Source organism: Fringilla coelebs (genome assembly GCF_963513975.1).
Source record: "Fringilla coelebs genome assembly, chromosome: 5".
NCBI lineage: Eukaryota > Metazoa > Chordata > Aves > Passeriformes > Fringillidae > Fringilla > Fringilla coelebs.
In genome coordinates, this window is record NC_140033.1 from 67,128,188 (window position 1) to 67,142,979 (window position 14,792).

The 14,792-nt window shown below is 46.4% G+C and overlaps 1 protein-coding gene across 2 annotated transcripts in view; it reads right to left on the reverse strand.

Moving 5' to 3' along the window:
- Positions 1–173: 173 nt before the first annotated feature.
- Positions 174–14,792, reverse strand: part of NINJ2 (ninjurin 2) — a 44,458-nt gene continuing 29,839 nt past the window's right edge. The window contains exons 2-4 of one of the 2 annotated variants that reach the window (XM_084206308.1): positions 3,429–3,660; positions 2,012–2,196; positions 174–1,161 (exon numbers count right to left, since the gene is read on the reverse strand). In XM_084206308.1, coding sequence (XP_084062434.1) covers positions 2,033–2,196; positions 3,429–3,660 — 396 coding nt within the window. In that variant the 3' untranslated portion in view covers positions 174–1,161; positions 2,012–2,032. The remainder of the gene's footprint in view (positions 1,162–2,011; positions 2,197–3,428; positions 3,661–14,792) is intronic. The other variant, XM_084206309.1, reaches the window with a different exon arrangement.

A 14,792-nucleotide genomic window follows, 5' to 3' on the forward strand; every position in this document is an offset into this window, starting at 1 on the left:
CTCCCAGTAGCTCCCCGTAGTAGAAGACTGATGTGAGGATGCTTTCATGGCATTTCTCTCTCAGGGGTGGAAAGGGGATATACAAAATGAGAAGTCCATATTAAACTCTGATTCTGCAGTACCATGGAAAAATCATTTAATAATCAAAAGAGCATGTAATTATTTAAATAGGCTTACATAAGGCTATTAAAATACCATTTTTAGCATGACTATATAGTTAAAAAATTTAGGATTGAAAATTTTTACTCTTCCATAAAAATCTTGAAACTCATTAATTCAAAGGATTTTTTTCTCAAGGAAACAAATTGTTCTAATACAAGAGAATTACCAGAGCTGTCATTATAAATCAAATACATTTAAAAACATTTCTATTAGTGATAAGAATAAATCATAATGGTGATTTTTAAAATAAAGTAATAAGCTATTCAACTGTAATTTTTCATTGCAGCAATAAACCTAGGCTGTGTCCTTATGTATAATGTTTCTTCATTTTCTATTAAGTATTGTCAAGCTATTTTGACATCATTCATGATAGGTTGCTGATGATGCCATCAGACCACAATAACTATTTTCTGTCCTTGTTAATATCCCAGTGCTGGAAATATCTGATTGTTTTCTTAACTATGTAACATTTAATTTTAAACAACTAGGAAAACATTTGAACTGGTTCTAGCTATCTTCATGTACACATACACCATTCTATCCTCCTAGGAAAACTTCTTTTTTAGTTTGAGAAATCCATTCCAACATTTGGGAGGCAAACTATTACATAGAATTGCTTTAAGGGCACCAACTTATGTTTGAGACAAAAAAAAAGCTGGACTTATTTATTTAGCCTACAAAGTAAATCATTCAGTCTTCTCTACCAAATGAGCTAATATTGAAATTGTGAAGCAGGCAGCTAAAATAAGAAAAGAGGTTTACAGAACTGCACTTTCAAAATGTATACCTGCTGCTGTTCCTGCAGTTTTCTCTTGCAAAGTTTGTTCTAGCTTGGAAAGGCAAAGTTCCTACCCCTCAGAACTGCAAAAGCATTACAGCAAGGGGCTGGTATGCTATGATACACACAGAGTTTTGAAGTTTAACCCAGTTTTCAGGATTCATCCATGGGCTCCTGCTGAGGTCAGTGGAAACGTGGAGGAGAGCTGCGCTGCTCAGATCCTGCAGGGGAGACAAGAAACTCTGGTAAGGTCACCTCAGACTCCTCTGTGTGCATGGCCAGAGAGGAGCAGTCACAGCCCCTGCTCAACACCACAACTGCCCCTGCACATGGGGGGTGCTGCTCTTCAGTGCTTGCCCCTCTCTGCATCCCAAACCAGCAATGTTTCTGTAGAGGCTTTTGGCCTTTGCATCAGTCCTCACCATAGCATGTGTCTGTTGAGCTTTCTTGTTGGCTGTTGCCCTGGTATGTTGCATTTAAACTGTATTTACATTTTGCGGGTCATGTAAACAAGAAATATTCATTTTGCTTCTTGAGCTAAAGTGCTTTTGATTTAAGAACATGTCATTCCCTCGCTGATGTGACATGGAAACCCAACCATTGGATTAACTTATTTACAGGGCTTCCTTGAAAACGAGCATTGGGGTGCTTAAAACAGTCCCTGCCAAACTACAGTAGCTGTTGTAATGAGCTCTTCCCCCTGTGTCCTGCCCAGATGGTGCTGCTGTCTTGGGATTCCTCCCAGAACACTCCTAGTTTTCTTCCCCATTAGCTCCCATCCACAGCTGCTATTTGTATCTAGCATGAGCTCTGCAGCCTTTCAAAAACCACTTGCTGCTGATAAATCCCAGCAACTGGAATGTTTGGTGTTCTTGCTTTAGAGACCAAGCGAGGAGAGCTCCTCCTCCTCCTCCTCTGAGAGAATTTGTTCAATGGCTGCAGGTTTTTGTGGGACAGCAACATGCCTCTGGAAAGGCTTTGTTAATTTGCCATCACCACTTTGCAGTGATGTTTTCTGAAACTGAGAGCCCTCCCAGGGGCTGGCAGTGATGGGAAATCACCCTTTCTTACCTGAATCCATTGCCCCATGAATTAATAAGGTCCAAAATTCCTGCTAGGGTAGAGGCCAGTCTTCTGCACCCCAAAGGCTGTGATGAAGATGTTGAGGATGACTGTGATGAAGATGAGAGCTGTGGCAGCGTTGTTGAGTATGTTCAGGCGGGGTTGCTTTGCAATATCATTCAGGTTCAAACGAGCTGTGCAATACAGTGCAAAAAGAGAAGGGGGTTTGCAGACTGACTCCAAGCCCCCAGCCTGCAAGCCCCATGCCTGGTAAATGTTCATGGTGCCCCTGCATGCTGAGGCCACAAAGCAGAGGGAATAGTCACAAGAATGCTACAGGAGCTACAGCTTGCTCTAGGATGACATAGGAGGCTGGAGCAGAGGAAAAAATCATCTTGTGTTGATTTTTTTGGCAAAATTCTTTGTTTTGCTGTGGAGGTGCCATGGCCCTGCAATGGGTCAACCCTTAACAGGCAAGTTGCTGCTGCACACTAGCCAGACACATGCCATGGTGCCCCCACACTGCTTGGCCATGGGACACAGGGGACAAGGGTAACAATGCTCTGCTTGCAATGGAAGGCCAGTTCCTCCCTAACACCCAGATGTCACCTATGTGGTGACCCAGCTCTCAGCCCTGGGCACATGAATGGGTTCAGTCCTGGCTGATGGACATTGATGCCTTCAGACACAGCAATACCCTGGTTACCAGGGCTGTCTGGCCAATAGGCCATGCAAACAGTGGCCTGTTGTGGCCCCTTGTCCCCTTTCTCCTCCTAGCTGGCTCCAGCCATCATAGCTGCCACCAGGAAAAGCTGTGGTGTGTGTGACAGGGGGAGGAACATGTCACAGATTTCCCAAAGCCTCCAATCATCTGTCCCCCATAAAAACCCATGTAGGATATTCAGGAAAATGCAGCACTTTGCAGGTTTTTAATACTGGGAATCTTTTGGAGACTGAAATACAGCAACTCCTGTATCAGATGGAGCACTGAGCAAGCATCAGCAAACCAATGCTGGTGTCAGTGTACTGTCTGAAAGGCACTAGGAAAACTGTGAGATTGGTTAAATGTGAGGTAAATATGCCTCTGCCAAAATTGTTCTGTTAAGTCCCAGATGAAGTAAGATATAAAGTACAGCTAAAATGTAGTGTCTGCAAGAGCTGCATCAAGGAGGACTTAACAGTAGGGGCAGCAAGAGGCCCATCTTGGCTAAATCCCCACTCTTTCACTGGGACAGGGGGTCTGCAGTAGGAAAGTGAAAGAAGAGTTGTGCTCAGAGATGTGCAAATGAGAAACGAACCCCCCACCATTCTGAGTAACGCTGACCACCCTCCCACCCACATCCAGCCCTGGATGGAGCCAGAGGGGAATGGTTTGGGGGAAGAAGCTTCTCCCTTCCACCCCAGCCCATCTGCACACACGCCTTACCAGTGATGATCAGGAGAATCCCAATCATGACCTGGAAGAAGAGGGAGATGCTGATGAGCACGATGAGGGTGGCATAGTACTGGAAGGATGTCCCCTGCTCCAGCACAGCTTTGAGCTGGGTGACATTGGCCATGAAGAGTGCCACGTCCAGCATGCTCTCTGCCACGCTCTTCTTGGTGGCGTAGTGGTTGATGTTCATGGGCCCGTTGACCCGGAGGTGAGGATGCATGCCCTGGGGAGACAGGAGGAATGACTAAACCAACAGACACATCTGTGTCCTGTGGGATGCTGTCTTCTCCCTGCAGTTTATCTAGAAAGCCTGGGAAAGAGTCAAGGTTGCGTGTTTTAAGTGTTGAGAGTAGCCAGCTTCCTCTCACAGTTGCCTCATGGTGTTGTGAGAGACAACTGCTCACTTTGAAAGTTTAAAAAGGTTTATTAAACCTTAACAAAAATACAGCAAAGGACTACATAAGGAAAAAGCTGCAGCGCTGGGAACTGCCCCTCATGCACAGCACATGGCCAGTTCATCTTCAAGATGGAGCTCAGTCTTTTATACCCCTGGGGGTTGCATCAGCCAGCCCTGGCCCTCCCAAAGTCTGTCAGTCAGCTCTGCTTTGCCAATTATCCCTGGAAACTGCTTTCTTGTGACTGGATTGGAGGTCAGGTGTTGCCATGCCTCACCCCCTAAGCACCCCCTGAGCTTTTCCATTCCCAACTGCCCCAGGCAAGGGATGCATGTGCAGCCTTCTTTTACCTGTCCTAGACAGCCCAGGCTGTCTGATGGCAACAGTACAGGGGGGAAAGGGGAACTATGGGGAGACCAGAGGACATCTAAACTACAATAACATAACTATACATCACTAAAGCTATTCTTAATATTCCCACAACAGTCATCTTTTAATTGCAAGAGCTAATCATCTCATTGTCCATCTATAACAGTATTAATAGGCACAAGATATTTGCTGTGATCAGGGGCTCAGCAAGGCTAAAAAAAAAAGGGTATATTTGTGAAAAACAAGCTTGTCCCAAGTTACAATAATGTAGATTATCCAAAAGCCAGGGATTTTGTAAGGAATATTAAATTTTTTTCCTTCAGGATATAGACAAGACTCAAACTTACAGGGGATTAGAGACAGATCTTCTCTTCGGGCTGGGTGTTGTGTTTAGCAATGATCAAGGTTGAAGATCATTGGTAAACAATGGCAAGAGTGGCTTTCTTTGATTTGGGAAGGCAGGAACAATGCCAGTGATCCTGGGAGAGCAGTGTATGTGGGGTGTATGTGATGCTGAAATTGGGGTGAATTTTGGAAGGGGGTTGTGGCCCTGATCTAGTGGTCACCCTGATGTGACAAAAGACACATATGAACACGTGAGTGGGAAAGGCTGTGTCTGTTTTGAGCTATTGGTGAACTGTGATCCCTAACAAGGGGCTAGCTTGGGGTAGGAAAGGGCTTTTGGTTTGGCTGGGGTTTTTTTAAATGATAGCTCAAAGGATTTAGTTCTTACAGTTTGTGACAGTGACATTTCTGTGGTTACGTGGCTCCTTTGCAAAGCCTAGATTTCTTGCTCTGGAAAATAGAAGGTGAAAGATACTGGAAGGAAGTAAAAGTAGAAGTCTAAAGAACTGGTGAAAACTGCAAGGCTGTGTGTAGGTGTTTGAGACTTAAATATTACAGCGTGATGTCAGGGGCAGAATAGAAGCATCTTAAGGGAAGGAGGCCAGTAAAAGGTTATGTTCTGTGAATGCATTTTAAAAACCTGTCTTGAGGGACTGCTCCCCGTTAGATAGCTTAAAAACATGTGATCCTGTTGGAACAGAGAGGAACTAATACCAAATTGTGCAGGGTTGGTGATTTGATCCCTCTCATGTGCTGTTTTCCTTATTCCTGAAGAATCAGCCCCCCTCCTTGCAGCATCACAAGGCTGAGCATTGATAGTTTATCTCTGTGTAATGATGAGTTAAGGGTTTGAGAACAAGGGCCCTGTACAAACAGGGCAGAGCTGCTGGTAAATGAGTGACTGGTACCAGGAGGCTGAGACATCTGTTTCTGGCTGCTTACGTGGACAAAAATAAAGCAAGTCAGGAGCTCTTGTTGAATAAAAACACTTCCTTCTTTTGAGCTGCCTCTATGTTCCTTTACCTGGAGGGTGAAATGGGACAGAGTTGCAACATCCTGAGCTCCGTGTCCCAGATGATCAGGCAGTGAAAATACACAGCTTTGACATGGACTTTTCTCACAGGGATGAGTGTGAGGGCATGTTCCCATCTGGGACATGAAATCACAGCCAGGTGCTTCTCTCCTATGGGGAGTAACTGGAAATGGAAAACCTTCACAATGGAAAAGGTGTGACTCCAGATTCAAAGTTCTGTCAGTCCAGGCAGATCCAGAAGGATCTGCAAAAGGATAATGGATGATGGAAGCTGGACACTAAACTTGAATCTGGGTAGCTGAAGATTTGTGATGGGCAGCCCCTAAACACCCACCTGGCTGCAGCCTCCTCTCAGGCAGCTGTAGAGAGCTTTAAGGTCCCTCCTGAGCCTCCTCTTCTCCAGGCTGAACAGCCCCAGCTCCCTCAGCCACTCCTCATCAGATTTGTGCTCTAGTCCCTTCACCAGTTTCATGGCCCTTCCCTTGGCACACTGCAGCACATGGCACATGACTCCTCATGATGCAGGGAAAAGTTACAGACATCCAGGGGTTTTATGGATTTGGCCCTCAGTGTTCATCTGGTCCAGCAGCTAAGAATGAAAGCCTGATGTCCCAAATAAGGAGAGGCTTAGACAAACCAGGAATCTTCAGAAACCTGGAATTTGGGTTAATGCTGGTGGAGGGATTTGCTTGGGATGCTGGTGCCATAAGTGTCACCTGTGAACCACTGTTTGTGGGGTGTGAATGCATGGCTGTGACACTTTTTTTGAGCTGCCAGAATGCACACAAAGCTTTCCAAAGACCATTTCTGCTTTTGCTTTCTTTAAAGATCGGTCCTATAAGTTCCTGCAGCTCAGGATCTGATGCAGAAGCAGCTTGGGTTCCCCTGGGGGAGGATTGCCCAGGCAGCTGTGGGAGGTTATGTGGAATCACTGAGTAGATTCAATGATTCCCTTCCAGCAAACAGAGCCCCAAGTGGAGTCACAGGACATACCTGAAGCTCACCAAAGTGATTTATGCCACCAGCCTAGAGCTGGTGACTTTTTAGTCACTTTGAAAGGATTCCCCTTAGCAAAGTGAAGATTATTGCCTTCTCTGTAAAGAAAAGAGCTGGATCTAGCAGTCAGACACCAAGCCCATCTTGAAAGCCTGCCTGCAGAGCCAGCACATCTGCTGGAAACAGCACTTTTGTCCCAAGAGGGGGCTCTATCACTATTGCCCACTTACTAAGAGCAGGGAAATTAGGGCCTGAACAATTCCATCCCAATCATACAGCAGTGCTGGATGAAGGTGTTGCAACTACTTTTCTGTGTCCTATTTCTGCATGTTTTGTCTTTCCCTATGCGGCAGCTTCTCTCCCTGCAAGGACCCTGCTGGCTTCAGTCTGAACCCAGGCAAATCCCCTCTCCTTTTTCTCTTGTGTAAACAGATCCCCTCAGGGGCTGAGTGAGGCATCCATCTATGTTTTCTAAGTCAAAGGCTTAATTCTTACTCAAAAGTGTGCACACACACACACACAGATATTCAACTCCTACTTCTACTTTTATTTTTATTTTTTATAGGAATTCTTATGGAAAGAAGGAAAGAAGGATCAATATAATAAAAAAAAAAAAAAAAAAAAAAAAAGGATTTTTTAAAATTTCTTTTTCAACTTTTCCTCTGGTTTTGCTGTAGGGAGCTCCCAGGTCCCCAGGCCTATGAAATCAGACTGTAGTACCAGAAGGTATGCTGAGCTTCACAGCTCACTGAAACTACCTGAAAATTTGCCACTAAAATTAGTTTTCAAGAGAAATTCTTTGGGGTTTTCATGCATTTATTTTTACAAGAAATAGCTACTCTCTTCTGTAAACTTTTGAAGGAGCTTCATCTAAATATTTCTTTCAAAGCTGGCAGATTTGGGTTCAAGGGGACCACAAACCTTTTCTAAATTTTCTTGGACAATTTCTACAAAGTCTACAGTTTACTTGTCACATTTTTCAGATTAGGGGGGAAAAGAATTAGAGAGCAGATCTTATTGCAAATCTCTGTGTACTTTGTGGGGTTTGTGACCCTATCCCCAGGGGAGAACAGCCTGAAAGAGGCAGTGGAACAGCATGAGGCTCCCAAGCATAAGAATGATAATCTTTATGGAAGCACTCTGTCAGAGGGTGAATCTGAGTAGGAACTGTATTATTGGCCATTCCTTCCAAGGGAAATGCTGGAGGGTGCCAAAGAAAACAGACACAAATGTAGGCCACGCTCTCAGAGGGGTGAGCACAGAGACAGCCACCACGGGGATCCTGGCCACGAACAGCCAGCCACACACAGCATCAGGCACCAGGGAAAACCCAGGGAATGCTTCTCCAGAATTGGCCAGGCAGCAGCTTTAGAAATACTTTGTAAGCACTGGCTGATGGAGGTGAAAGAACATGTGACAGTCACCATCACCTTGCAGAGCAGGAGAGGAGCACAGTCCCCTTCCTGTGGGAAGAAAGCAGAGGGATTCAAGCCTGGCCCTCAATCAATGCTTCTGCTTCTAAGGGCACAGTTATTAACTACTCTCCTTCACCAGGGAAGCTCACTCCCTGCAGCTCCTGACCACTTCACCTGGGATGAAGGGAGCAAATTTTAACATTTTTAGCCCACGTGCCCAGGCACAGAGAGCAGCAGCACCGGGCAGAGCAGTGATGAGCAGATGCCTGCTCCCTCGATGGGTTGGGATTCCCTTGCAGAGTTTTGTGTGGCAGCTCGTGGCTCTGTGCACAGCCAGACGTGTGCAAGAGAAGAGACACCCAAGGAGCACTTTGGCCTGAACTAACTATATTGTGAACTTGGTGAGGCAAAGGCTGCTTTTCTCCACTTTGGCACAACAGCAAGTATCCTGGCTGCTTTCCACGAGCAGAAGTAATAGTAAACCTCATCGTGGATACTGCAGAAGGAAAACTGAGTGTTCAGGGCCAGTCCTCCCTCCTCAGCCTCTGTGGAGGCTCTTGGCTAGTCCAGTTGTGCTTAGGGATTTTTTCATTTTAATACAGCCATCTGTTCTGCTCACCAGGGGTCCTGTTTGGAGCCAAGCCTTGTGTTGCCTTCAGTTCATATTGTGTAAATCCCAGAAAATAAATCAGAGGTGCTTTCCTAGTATCTCTGCCCATGTATCAGACTGGTCCTGATGGAGATCTATCTCTGAGGTGTCCTTACACTTCTCTGACAGGTCACTGCTGAGTTTAACAGAGAACCCATTGACACCAACTGTTTAGATGAGAGTTCTCCAGCCAAAAAGTGACTTCCAGGAGCTGGGAGCCAGTTCCTCTTCAGAAGTAAAAGCCTAGGCAGGTGGCAGGCAGAAATTCCATGGACTTGACAAGCATTGCTCATGTTCTGTGGTCTACCAAACTCTCCATTTGCTTTGTCTGCCTCCTGTGTTTCATCTCATAGCTGCAAGTAAACCTGCTGAGGTCTCTTGGGCAGAGATGTCACACAGTGTGGTGTAGGAGTGTGGTTTTTGTTGACAGAGTGGCAAAACTATTTTTTGTTTCTTTAAAAAAGAAAGAAGCTGAGTAGTTGTGTTTTTTTCTTAATTTTATTCTATAAGCTTAAAGGACTTTAAACTTAAGGATAGCTAATTGGACAGAAGCTAAAAAGTTTCACTTGAGCAATTAACTAGAAAGGGACGTGAACAAAGAAGCTAACTGTTTTTGTAAGGTGTTTCACTAAGAGCAAGAATGTCTAGCACCTAGCTCAGTTTTCCTGTTTGTTATTTTGCCTTTTATTAAACCTTTTTGTTTCCAACACTGCAACAGAAGCCATCCTGATAATTTTTTTGCCTCTAAGAGTAGCTAAGATATCTTAAGTGTGTTATACGCCTCCAAGAGCTTATTAGACCAAACTCAAAAAAATTACTATAACAGTGCAGCATTGAGCCCCTCATCCTCGAGCCAAGGGGTGCCAAAGGTGTCACCCAAGGATGAAGGTGGCGCTGGGTGACACTGCCAGCAGAGCCTGTCCAGCTTCCCCAGCCGAAAGGGCGCCTATAGCGCTCTCTGCTCTCACCACAGCTCTTGGAGTGAGGCAGCCCGGGCAGGACGCTGGCGGCGAAACCAGCTGGAGCTGCGGGCTGGGAGTGGGGGGGAAACCGGGCAGTGCCTGCGGGCAGCGGGGTGAGCCTGGGGGCAGCGCAGCCCCGGAGGGCCGGGCGCTCTCCGTGCCCTGCCCTGGGCTGGCACCGCTCTCCGTGCCCCTGCCCTGGGCTGGGCTCTCTCCGTGCCCCTGCCCTGGGCTGCCTCTGCTCTCTCTGTGCCCCTGCCCTGGGCTGCCTCTGCTCTCTCCGTGCCCCTGCCCTGGGCTGCCTCTGCTCTCTCTGTGCCCCTGCCCTGCGCTGGCACCGCTCTCTCCGTGCCCCTGCCCTGCGCTGGCACCGCTCTCTCCGTGCCCCTGCCCTGGGCTGGGCTCTCTCCGTGCCCTGCCCTGCGCTGGGCTCTCTCCGTGCCCCTGCCCTGTGCTGGGCTCTCTCCGTGCCCCTGCCCTGGGCTGGCACCGCTCTCCGTGCCCCTGCCCTGTGCTGGGCTCTCTCCGTGCCCCTGCCCTGCGCTGGGCTCTCTCCGTGCCCCTGCCCTGGGCTGGCACCGCTCTCTCCGTGCCCCTGCCCTGGGCTGGCACCGCTCTCCGTGTCCCTGCCCTGCGCTGGGCTCTCTCCGTGTCCCTGCCCTGCGCTGGGCTCTCTCCGTGTCCCTGCCCTGCGCTGGCACCGCGCTCCGCTCTCGCCCCGCTGCGGCACTGCAGCCCGCAGAGCCCGGCTTGTCGCATGGGGTGTGCGTGCTCTGCTCCTCATCTCTGCCTTTCCGTGCTCCTCCTCAGCTCTCATTCATCCCGCAGACCCTCTCTGCCCGTCTGCATTTTCAGTTCAGCCCCTCCTCTTTTCCTTTATTCTTTCATTTTCCGTTCCTTTCTCCCCTGTGCCTTTTGCCTTGTCTGTCTTCCACGCTTTTTCCTGCTATTGAGCTCTTCGGCTTCATTCACCTCCTTCCTGGGTTGTTCTCCCCACTCCTCTCCCTCTTTGGCACTCTGTGCTGCTGTCTGGCAAGTTTCGTGAATCTGTTCGCTCCGACGCCACTCAAGGCTTCCTATGCTACAGGGCAACATAAATTATGTATCACTCAAAGAGCTGCCTTACCAAATCTATATTAAACTCCCTTGTTAAGTATATTTATGATACTGAATTGAAGGGATCCAGGAATCGACTGGCAGGCTGCAGGGCTGAGCTGGAATACAAGATAATTTTTCTTTTCCAGTAGCTGGGATGAGGACAAGGTGGGAAGGGTGGTGGCAGTGCTGGAGGAGCCTTCATCCATAGATTAGGAGCAGTTTGTGAGTTTGGGGCTCAAGAATTGAGCCAATTGGCACCAGCGATCACAATGTGCTGATGCATGATCTCTAATTGTTGAACAGAAGCAATTGGGTGTGTATGTGTATGGGGGGGACAGCTCTTTGAATATATGGAACTGGGAGTGCACTCAAAAGGATTAGTGGGAACAATTATTTCCAAAGTCAGGATATAGAAGCTGGAGCCTATTCAAGTCACTAGTGTTTTATCCCAGTGTTTTTGGGGAGGGAAAAAAAAAAAAGAGGGCAGGGGAAGACTAAAAACAGCTTTAGAAGAAAAAATTCAAAGTAGGTTAGCAGAGAAAATGAGTTTATAAAAAATGGAAGAGCAGCTGGGAGGCACAACAGTAACTACTGCATTGTGCTTACAAAGCTAAACACGTTAAGATGAATAAATCCCTAAGCTGGATGGCTTATGGCCCAAAATATTAAGAAAAGCTGGGTCTGATTGCAGGCTGCTGCCAGATCCAAAGAGCAAATGTGTTCATATAAATCATTTTAATTCAAAACATTCATAAAGCAAGGTCCTAAAACTGAACTCCTTCCAATATTAAGTGTGTTTGTATCCAATGGTGAGGGGTCAGGTTGATTTCTAAAACTGAGAGAACATAGTAACAGCTGTACTGGATCAGACCAGAGGTCCAGTTCCCCTCTGACTGTGGTTTGTAGCAGATGTTTGAGGAAGAGAAAATAAAAATTTCAGAATGGGACAAGCATATAGCAATGGTCCCTTGTGACCTGTAAGTCTGTATTTAGAACTGCTCCAGCCCTGGCATGATGTTGCTTTTCATGTGAGGTAGCCCAAGGTTAATTTGTCATTTGCCAGGTGGCTCAGGGCATCCTGGATTTTAGTTTTCCCTATCTGCAAATTAACAGGAATCCTCATATGGGTGATGTGTGGGGTGAGAGAGATGGGTAAGATCTCCTGGAGAAGTGCAATATGTTCCTGTGTTGTGAGCACAATCCACCCGGACTGAATTCATCAGGCAGGGAGCCCCTGCAGCTGAAGAAATCAGGTAGGTGATTTTCTCATTCCCAGGGTGGTTTCCATCGTGCAGCATTTCCCAGGTAAACCTCACTCCAAGGAGCTCAGGTTCATCTGCACATTTTGAGCTGTGCCACCCTCTGAGTGCTTCCCACAGAAAGGAAGCAGTGTGAATCCAGGTGGAAAGAGGGAAGAACATGGCTGAGGGTTTTGACAGAGCTGATATCCATGAGCAGTGGGACTGGGGGTTCTGGTCTCTCACATGCACGTGCCACACACACCATGGGCATGGACACACGGACACCACAGGCCATGGACACCTGCCACAGAGAGCTGCCTCATCTCCTTCTCAGGCATTCTCAAATGAGGACTTAGAAGAGAGAGTTCATCTGTGCAAGTCAGCTCTTGAACATGTCAGCTCTGAAAGGCTCTGCCAGTCTGGTGGGAAACCTTTATAGGGTCAGAGTTACAAAGCAATGGAAATTGTGGGGGGACAGAATGTAAGAGAAGAGAGATGGTGCAGAAGGCAATCTCACCCCTGAGGAGTTGCAGCTGTGCTAATTACCAAGGGTTAGGAGCAGGCCTGCCCTTAACAGGCCACAGCTGTGTCCAATAAGGATGAGAGCTATAAAAGAGCGAGTCAGCTGGTCAGAGGAGAGCTGGAGTTTGTTGGCTGTGCTGTGAAGAAGAAGGAGTCAGTGCTGTGAGGAGCTGCCCATGAGACATCACCAAGAAGGTATGGAAGTTTTGTAATAAGATGACAACAGGAACTCATTCTGTAAAATGCCTTAGGGGCTTTGAAATATTCCCTTCTAAGCAGCAGAGGTTGAGCTTTTGTCTCTCAGAGCCTGTAAGCAGGTTAAGTGGTCAGTACCACAGCTCTTTGCTCCCCTCAGCTCTCAGGGAGAATTGCCACTGCAGTTCAGGTCAAGAAGGAGTTGCCACAGTTGCAGAGGTAGGGGATGTGTCCCACAAGGAGGGGATGCTTCTATTTTCAGAATCAAGTGGCACCCAGGCTCCTCATCGCCTCATGGGTGTCCTGTTATGACAGGCAGAACGCTTGCTTAGGAGCACACAGGCAGCCTGCAACAGAAGTAACCCAGAATCTGATCCAGTTTTCTGGCAGAGGCAGCATTGCCTCCCTTCTGCAGCTTCCTGAGTCCTTGCTCACTGTTGGAACCAAAAACCTCCCACTCTGCCTCTTCCTTTCCAATTTTCCTCTCTCATTGGTACATTCAGTGTCTTTTGTTTGTGGGGACACAGACATTGTTTTGGGGGTGATCATGCACAGGAAATGCTCAGGTTTCTCTGCAGTCTTGCTGCTCTTGACTGAAGTTACATGCCTCTGAACCAACAGGAAAATCTAGATGGGGTTTTGTGCCAGAGCCTGTATTTTTGGCCATATGAGGCAGAAACCTGAAGCAGACAAAACCTTGAGATGGAAATTCCTCCCATCAATAGACACACACGAAACAAGAAAAAATGCTTCTAGTTTGTAAAACTGATGTGAGAATAGACTACTGAGCTTTAAAAAAAAAAAAGTGTGTGTGGGGGAATAATTTAATTAGATAAATGGTTGGATGAGACATATTAACTGTTAAGAAGGGCTCCCTTGGTGATCCAGTTCTGTTCAGAAGAAAAGAAAAATACGGCACAACATGCACTCAAACCCTTGGATGCAGAAGGAAAATCTGAAATCAGCGGATCCAGGGCTGTGGTGCTTTATAAGGGTTTAATAATTTGGAGGCTGGGCCAAGGCACTGCCTTAGGATACAGTACAGTAAAGCTCATGGGGGAGGTTTAAGGTGGTTCTAGAATGGAAGGTTTTCCCTGGTAATTAAAAATATTAACTTTGGCTTCCCATTGTCTTCCTGGAGTTCTTTCAAGGGTGGGGTCTTTCTGTTGTTTGGGTTTATAGCTTGCTGTATTGACAGAATTTATGGGATGAGGTTGTTTATACTTTTTCTTCTCATCCTCCAGTCCAGCTTGATGGTGCTGTAAGAGTTAGATATGCTAAGTTCAGGGCAGTGATTTAATGGGTTATAAAAATGGTCATTGGTGTAATCAGTACTTTAAACATAAATTGTGAGTTACTGTTGGGCAGAGATCAGAAGTGAAACTGGTGGGCAGGGATATCTCCCACTTTGGAAAAATGGTACTGGGGCTCCCCTGTTTGACTTCCACTGAGTTCGGTGGAAGTTAAACAATTAAAACATCTATCTTTGTCCATCTCAGCTGAAGTTCAGCAATGATAAATTAAATTATACACAAAAAATGTGACCCTGAAAGCATCATCATTAAGATATTTTGTTATCCAGTGCCTCTGCTAATATACTAACGATTTTTTCCAGTGGATTATGAATTTGGATACAACTATGACTAAAAAGGGTTATATGCCTTCTAGCCAGGCATTCTAGGTTAGGAGGTATTGCAAAAGTGCATTGAATAATTTGGGAACTTCTCTGAGCAGTTGCACAGCAGGGATTGAAGTCTAAGGGCAAAGAGTTCAGAAACCATAATTCTTTGGTCTTCAAAGATGCTAATGTAACTCATTTAAGAGAGTGCTGGAAGTATCCATACAGTAAAAGAAATGCAGCAACTGTAGACTTCTCTCTCATTTTCTTTCTATTAATTTTCTATCTAATCCTAATTTTGTTTTAATGTTATGCTTTTGTATTGCATTTTAAATAATACACAAGTCCCTGGACTAAGCAGTGACTGGAAGGTAAGAGTGAATATTGTTTACAGCAGAGCTTGGGAGGAGAGGTGTAAAAAGAGCTGCTTCAGAAGTTTGCATGAGAGCTGCTTCAGAAGTCATGCATGTAAAACTGGGCCTTATTAAATGTGATATATTTTCAAATGGTTGCTGTA